Source organism: Cibotium barometz, chromosome 33 (genome assembly GCF_041138505.1).
Source record: "Cibotium barometz isolate CiBa-2024 chromosome 33, ASM4113850v1, whole genome shotgun sequence".
Lineage (NCBI taxonomy): Eukaryota > Viridiplantae > Streptophyta > Polypodiopsida > Cyatheales > Cibotiaceae > Cibotium > Cibotium barometz.
The window spans coordinates 3313969-3322502 of record NC_141078.1 but is presented as its reverse complement, the minus strand read 5'-3'; the positions used below and the strand labels follow the sequence as shown (position 1 = coordinate 3322502).

The 8534-nt window shown below is 36.6% G+C and overlaps 1 protein-coding gene across 1 annotated transcript; it reads left to right on the top strand.

The window, feature by feature from the left end:
- Window positions 1-836: 836 nt before the first annotated feature.
- LOC147619201 (uncharacterized) lies at window positions 837-3992 on the top strand. The gene is made up of 3 exons (XM_086773405.1): window positions 837-1138; window positions 1235-1384; window positions 3743-3992. Exons 1-3 carry the CDS (start codon window positions 837-839, stop codon window positions 3990-3992), a joined length of 702 nt encoding a protein of 233 aa, XP_086629531.1.
- The last annotated feature ends 4542 nt before the right edge of the window (window positions 3993-8534 follow it).

Sequence of the window (8534 nt, the reverse complement as noted above, 5' to 3'; positions counted from 1 at the left end):
ATGTCAATTTTCGGTTGTGGACAAGAAGCAAGAAGGAGAATTGCTATTGGCTTTACGATCTCAAAATAAGTAAGTGATCTCTCTCTATTTAGTTACGGACATTGTGAAGTCATTGTTAAGTTCTTGGCTCATTGTGACTCTTTACAATAGATTGGTGTGCACTAGTGTTACACCCACATTGTCACATGAGATCTTCATGTTTCAACGATTTGGAATGGCGGACAAATCATCCATATTGGACTACCTTGGTGAAGACGTAAGGAGGTGGGCTTTAATGGAGCTTAGTTTGGAGCGACGAAGTGGAGAGCAATGGTACAATGCTCCAGCTACAATCTTGGCACAGCTTGTGTGGAAGGTAGTGTTTGCATTTCCCATCTTTTATTAATAAACGGATTATCAATGTTTTTTAATCGTGTGAGTGATAATGAGTCCTTTTCGTTATACGTAGACATCGTTTGAAAATGCGGTGAAGCAAGCTATATCATGCATTGATAGACATGCCATGGGGTTGCAAGAATATGAGACAAAATGTGAGAAAGCCAGACGTGGTGTAGAGCAAATATTTCGAGATAGAGCATACAAGATGCTCATAATTGCAAACCCATCCAATGGTGATGCATTCTTTCAACTCGTATATAACTATGATTGGTCTAAGAAGGGATTGGTTGCTCTGACCAAAGAAAAGCTCTACACAGTCGCCATATCTCGGATTTCAACTCAAAGGTGTGTCACATGTCAATAAACCTTCCTTAACATAAGCTAACCTTAACATCAAATCTCTTATGGTTTTGGTATGATGCTGAAATAAGAAGACAGAATTGCTTCAAATGCTTATGATGACCGGGAGGGCAAAGGACAAGGTAATTTCGGAGATGTTTGGGGATAACAAAAAGATGTTGTTGCATATGAAGAAAGAGTTGTATTGGGAAGAGCTAATAGGGGAGGCGGACTCTATTTTGGAGGGTTTATTGGTATATGATGATGTTATCTACGTCCCACCATTTATGCAATGGGTGCAAGAGGAGCGATCGAAACACATACCATGGGCCTTCCATGAGGTGTGGGCAAAGATTGGAAAAGTGAAGGAAGGCCAAAAGCAACCTGAGGTGGAGAATGCCGCAAAGAGGGTTGTCTACAGGTATATATCTTCTAATGCCATTACATTTTTGCAGAAAATACATATACGCATTAAAAAAAATATTTTAGTGCTGTTTGTTTTATTTTGGATATGTAGGTGGGTGCAGCTACTCATTGGCCAAGGTCTAATGGACGAAGAGACGGAAGCAATCAAAGAATGGGTAGATCCAAATTCCTCGAAAACAATGTACCCGAAGGAATGGGCTGAGAGAGGGGTTTCTGATTGGGAATATAAGAGATGTCCTTGGTGGTTGGACTATCCTCTAAATCATGTGCCTCCAATACAAAAGTTCATATTACATTTACGATTTGGCATGTTAGATTTTAAAGAAACATTGTTAAGTTTTGAAGTTTATTTTGGGATATTTTAGAAAATGCAAAGGACATGCTGTCCAAATTTTTTACAAATTTGTACATACATACATACATACGTACATACATAGTTCATGTTACATTTAAGGTTTGGCATATCAAATTTAAGAAACGTTGTTAAGTTTTGATATATACATACCTACATACATATACATATAATTAGATACATATGCCTACATACATATACACACACATACATATACATATACATATGTATATACACATACACATACATGTACATATACATATACATATACATAGATACATATACATCTACATACATATACATCTACATACATATACATATACCAAAAAACACCATATTAGATAATTTGGAAAAAATCCCATTCCCATTTGAAAAATGGGAGCATGGTGAACTTGTCAAAAAGTTTGTCAAAACCCCCTCATGTGACATATCATCAGACAGATCTTGAAGAGTAGAATCTAAATCTATGATCTCCGACAAATTTGGAGTTAGTATGTTTAAGATATGTCCAAAACTATATGGAGTAATTGATTCCCAAAATGTGAGAATTTTTCCAAATTACCTAATATTGACTTAAAAGGTCTGGGGATTTTTACCTTTTTACTAAATTATCTTGATCTATTTCTTGAAGAATTTAAGAATTGCCAATCTGAGCTTGAAAGAGAGCCCCCACCCAACTCAAGAAGACTCTAGAATACCTTCCCTGCGTAACTGGATTAGACATTTTTATAAAATGTATGCTATTTTACAGAATTTAAAATGACCAAATACAATATATAAAAAGAAAATAAAAAATAAAATAAATTCTAATGCAATCACAATATTTGAGCTCTGAACCTAAGGTTCAAGAAAAAGACTACTAACCACTAGGATAATCTAGGATAACCACTAGGATATATTGTACAAGCACTAATATTGATATATAATTATGCCTATAAAACACACAAATATAGCAACTAAGTTTCGAAATGCAACTAGTGAAGGTTTTTCCAAGCTCCCTTGCATTAAAGGTAGTCCTCATTGCCCTCTCTCTATCTAGTGGCATTAAGGGGCATTTGAACATATTTTGGGCCTTTTACTAATGAAAGTAATTAGCAACGGACTAATAGGAATAGAGGATTGTGCACATTTGGTCTCTTTTGAATATAGGGAGGGAGACTAGGTTGTACTATGTAGGGAGAGGGACTAGGCTTTCGGTACTAATAATTACACTTGTCCCTTTAAAAAAGTAGGGGGTTTAGGGTAGGTATGGTCCCACCATGTTCGTGGCTCAAAAAATCCTTAAAATTTTGAAATTTTCAAGATCCCCCCAAAACTCACTTTCCCCCCCAAAAACCCATCTCAAATTTCATTGTTTTCAAAAATTTCATTTTCAAGTCCGCTTTCCCTCTTGAACATCCAAATTAAACTCTTCCTCCCTTTCTCTTCCATCTCTATCTCATTTGCCCAACCCTAATGAAACCATCAAAGCTCGAAACCCTAAACTTTCTCCTCCATCTTAATCTCCCTCCCTTCTTGGAGCTCCATCTCTTTCATCTTGAAGGCTCATCTTTGATAATTTCCAACCGTCCCCCACAGCCACGGTGCGAGTCTTTTTTTTCTCTGCTTTTCTCTACGCTCTCAAAAATTTGCTTTTCTTTGCGCTCAAAAATTTACTTTTCTTTGCGCTCAAAAATTTCTCGCCTTCCATACTGTCCACAAGTGCGAGTCTTTTTTTTTCATTATTAGCCACAGCCCATACCATCCACGGTGTGATGGCTGCATTCGCCCTCCTCCTTTGCTTTCACCTTATCGCACAATGAACGGTTTCTAGCCAGATCACAGCAGCAATGGAGGTTAAGAGTTCTAGATTGTGCAATGTTGCAGATGACGTGGATGATTTATTGCTGGAGGAGATTAAGGACGAGCCCATCGCCACAGAGCATCTCTTTGATGTGCTGAGGAGGGCTGGGCAGGAGAAATCCCTTTCCCATGTAGAGCCTATGTTCAATGATCCTTTCAGTCTAGAGGATATTATCAAGGACATGGCAAGGACATGATGGCAAGCACATCACTGGAGGGAGAGTGGACATAGTATTGCAAGTTGGTCGGTGGAGGAACCATCTCGGAAGGGTCAATTACGTATGTCCACATGTCAAGCTTCGCAGTCACCCCGTCTCAGAATGCAAGCATGTCGAAGAGGTAGGACACTTACTTAGATGATCAACGTATCAAGATTTGTGTTGACATGTGTCCAGTGCATGGCAGGAAATGCAAGTTGCTAGAATATTATTTTGGGTTTGTTGCCTACCTCTTTCTTCATGTTGATAAGGAGGATTACACAAAGGAGGAGCTCAAAGGAAGGACTAATAAATCAGAACAATCCTATATTTCAAGTGCTCAGTCTGCAGAAGAAAAGGTCCTTGTGTCCAAGAAGGAGGAGGAACTTCTCAGCACAAATTTTGATATGGCAGAGTTTAAGGCGGTTGTGAAGCTGCGTCCGATGTCCTCGATGTAGAGAATGAGCATAAGGATGAATTTCTCGCATTGGACATGGAAGTGACTGAAAACTTCATAGAGGCCCCAGAAGCAATGTCCTTGTGCTTTAAAAAAGACAAGGAGAATGAAGCTTCTCTTCCTTCAGAGGAAGAATTTCAACCCCTTTAGTAGGATATGGACATTTCTGAGTTTGGCAAGGAACCTCTTCCCGAACTTGACCAAGAAAATGAAGAGGGCTCCATCAACCTTTGGGATGCAGGCAAGTTGGAGGAGGATGAGAACCAGAAGGTAAATTATTGCTTAAGTTTTCTTGAATTAATTATTTCTTTAGTTTGTCTAGTTTAATTCTTATTGCTTCAATCTATTTGAATTATTTCTTACTTTAGTTTGTTCCCTCCTGGTTCTTTGTGAATGCATATAGATCTTGACGACGCCGATGGATTTCTTGGACGAGATGGTGCTGGTCGTGCAAGAGTTGGGCAAGATGCCACTCTTGCACACTATGTCTCTTCTATCGACAAAATATATTTATTATATATCATAGCAAGTACTCCAGGGATGCAGAGATTCCACTCCTTACACTGAAAGCCCTATCTAGGTATACAGGGTATGCATTTATACCTTATAATATACATAAAGTCATGCTTATAGAGAAGTGTGCTACCATCCGTATCTTTGGATACGGCCCTAGTTTTTAGCCTTCTCGAGCAGGTTATTTCCTATGTTATTCAAGCTATGCCCTAGGTGCAAGAGTGGAGGATGTAAAGTCACTTAAGGGCTATAGTCGTAAGAGGTTTTTGCATTACAGAGGGAAAATGCCTACCAAAGAGGGGGAGCAACAAGAGAAGAGACTCAAGAGCAATTAGCTCTTTTCATTGTAAATATTTTCATTGTAAATCTTCAATATAATGACATTGTTTGAAAAAATTAATGTCTCCATCTCAAAGTTGAACACTTCATCACGAGGTAATACATTGTCATCTGTTTGAAGCGGCTTGATGACCATGTCTTTGATTGCCTTCACGTCTTCATCAATGAAGTCCTCCCTGTCAATATAGGAGAGTCGAAGGCTGTGAAGTCCACATCAAGGATGACAATGTCACCCCGGTGTCACGGGACCTTATGTACTTCTTGATGAAGAAATAATTAAAAACTAAAAAATATATCAAAGATTAAAATATAGACTTGAATCAAATTGATATGATAGTGCATAGAATAACATAAAATAAGAGAATTTGAACAACACTATTGGGTGCAATCTCCCCCCTCATGCATGTAGCTCCACTTCCATTATATGATTATTTTGAGAATTGTATTCAATATATAGCCCAAGGAGCTATTAATAGTTGTGCGTACAAAATTGGTCTTGTTTTTCCACTTTTGCAAAAATAGCTCAAGCACTAGAGCTTGTTTACACACTAAGTATAAATAATTAAAACTCTTCTAGCATATGTGCTAGGAATATAACAACGCCATGCACCAGCGTGCATAAATAATTTTTACAAACATTTGGCAAAAATAACTCAAAAATAACCTTGTGCACATTCACACATATCATAACCTTGTGCACATTCGCACATTCCATTTATTAAGCTGGTTTATACACGGTTAATCAAGCATAATTTTCTGTGATTATTATGCATCAAAAATATGATAACTGTACGTCCTCCCATTTGAAGAAACAATTGTCCTCAGTTGTTTAGAAGAAATATATACCTGTAATTCCTCATGTTTCTTCTACACAACTATCCTCCGTTGTGTAGAAAAAATCAAATAACACACAATGCTACAATAACAACATCATGCTCGTCATCACTATTGACGTCAAAACCTACAAGGTAAACTCAGAGGCCCAAACATGGCTCATAGGTTGATCAGGCATGGCTCACAGGTTGTTATGAACATGGAATACTACAAACAAACTCAGAGGTCCATTGACCAAGCATGGCTAAGAGGCACAAAGGCATGGCTCAGAGGCTTGGTGGGTGAACATGGATTGTAACAATAAAACTCATGCGACACCTAAATCGGTGACCCCGCACTCATCATCAAATCACAAATAATAATATGAAATAATATGATATAGACAAGATCCTTTGACATGCATACGACTCATCACCGATCTCTTAAACGTAGTTGTTCCAATTAATTACCTTTCTCTAGAATTAATCCCAATATGAAACGTTGTTATACACAAACACAACATACACTCACCACTTGTTTCACTAATGACGAGAGTATCATTATACACATCATCTAGCATGGTGTGAGTTACCACTTATTACACTTCAATGAGCATGTCACATCAATTGCATAGTTACTACTTGTTACACTTCAATGAGCATGTCACATCAATTGCATAGTTATTACTTGTTACACTTCAATGAGCATGTCACATCAATTGCATAGTTACTACTAAACACTTCGACTGTGTTTAGTTGTCTAGCATAGTCCACTTATTTCACTTTCAAGCATGGCACTACTTGTTACACCTCAACAATATACACCCGTCCTCAGCATGGTCTCAAGCTATACCAATAACACTAGGTAGCTAGTACTTAATGTGGGATCACCCATGATACCAATTCACTAGGATGACACACTAGCGTCCGTGTGTCCCCGCACAACTAAAGGGTGGACATTATGTCACATCCCTCCTACTTGGATAAGTAATTAACCTTAGTTGCGTGTTTGCTTTGCGAGCAAAGGAGATTATTGTCTATCCATATACAATTTCTAAGATGTTCAAGATTAAATTATGACAAAAAGACATTAAATCAAGGACTTATATGTGTAATAAATTTGTAGTGTCCCATACCACGATAAATTATCCCACATAAATCTAGAGATAAGTATGCATCAAAATCGTTCACACAGAATTAATCTTGTGTCCCATACCACAAGACTAATACATAGTGAAAATTTCATAAAATATAGTTCAAGATGAAAGGCCAGTTCCTCCAAGAAGTTCTACTTTTGATGCATAAAAACTCTCCTTGAAATTTATAAAAAGTATGAATTAAAATTTACTGTAAAAATAATCAAATGAAATAAATATGTTACCTCAAGAGTCGGAGTAGTAGAAGTTTGATTTTAGAGTGACTGAAGCTGCTCTCGAATGGTTGAGGGTGAAGGATTCATGAGGAAAGATGTGGAAAAATAAAGGTTACAAATTTTAATTATAGAAAAGAAAATTTACGAAAGAATAATACTTAGCTCATCTGATGCACGGTCGAGTAATTAAGTGTCGCCGATGTGCTCAAATTTAAGGAGTTGGTAAAATATTTGAAATAAAGTTGTGTGGTGGATGAAATCGTAATATTTGAAGCCGATGATGTTTGATGCAAGGATATAAATCATGAAAGACTCCTTGATGTCGAATAATCATGCCTGAGATTTGGCACTTGTGGAGACTCGAAGGAGAGGCAAAAAAAAGAGAGGGAGAATTTGAAGCTTAAATAATTATAAGTTTTTTAAATTTTCAGAATTATAAACGTTTAATGGTAAAGCATGAGGGAAAAAAAGAAGAAGCTTTTAAAGCTTAAAAGGGATAAGAGAGTTAAAGCTTATAATTTTATTAACTTTCAAACCTTTAGGCTTATAATTTTATTAACTTTCAAACCTTAAAGCTTAGGCTTTAATACATCTATATATATATATATATATATATATATATATATATATAAGAGTTAAGGCTTATAATTTTATTAACTTTCAAACCTTAAAGCTTAGGCTTTAATACATCTATATATATATATATATATAAGAAAAGCATTTTCTTTCATGGCTATGAAGCCGCTGGTGTGACTTAAAAAGATAGAAATAAACAAAAATTTGCTGCAGCCCGACACCGTTAGAGAGAGAGAGAGAGAGAGAGAGAGAGAGAGAGAGAAACAATGAAATTGGAGGAAGAAAAGAGCGAAGGTTAAGCATCAAATTTTTTTTAAAAATAAAGTTTATCCACAGCTGTGAAGCGCAATCTGTGAGAGAAAAAAAAAAGAACGAACGCTGCCTGGCCGCCGATTAGGAGGCGGAGATAAAGTAAGAGGAATTCTTGATGCTTTAGTGGTTTGAGAACCCTCCTCTTCTTACTCTTCAGATTTGTGAAACCTGATTTGGAGAAGATGAAGAGTAGGAGATTCCGATGGTTTTGCCCACAGAGGTGGTTTTTGAAGTGGTTTTGGAAATTGAAAAGAGGTATTGTCCAGGTTGGTGAGTAAATGGTTTATACATTGGACAAAAGTAGTCTTCCTTTGAACTAAGGTATTCAAACTTAAATATTTAACTTAAAAATCAAACTATTCACTTTAAAATCAAACTAGTACCCTTTTCTTGCAATCCTCCATAGTGTCCTTTCTCTTGCGTGCATGTAAGATATAATATTTCAAAGCTTTATAAAAATTCAAAACATACCTCCCTTATTTAAACCTTGATTTTTGTAAATAGCTTGTTCTCTTTTTCTTTTCTACGAGTTAGCTCTGATACCACTATCATGAGAACTTATGCACTTCTTAAAGAAATAATTAAAAACTCAGAAATACATCAAATATTAAAACATAGA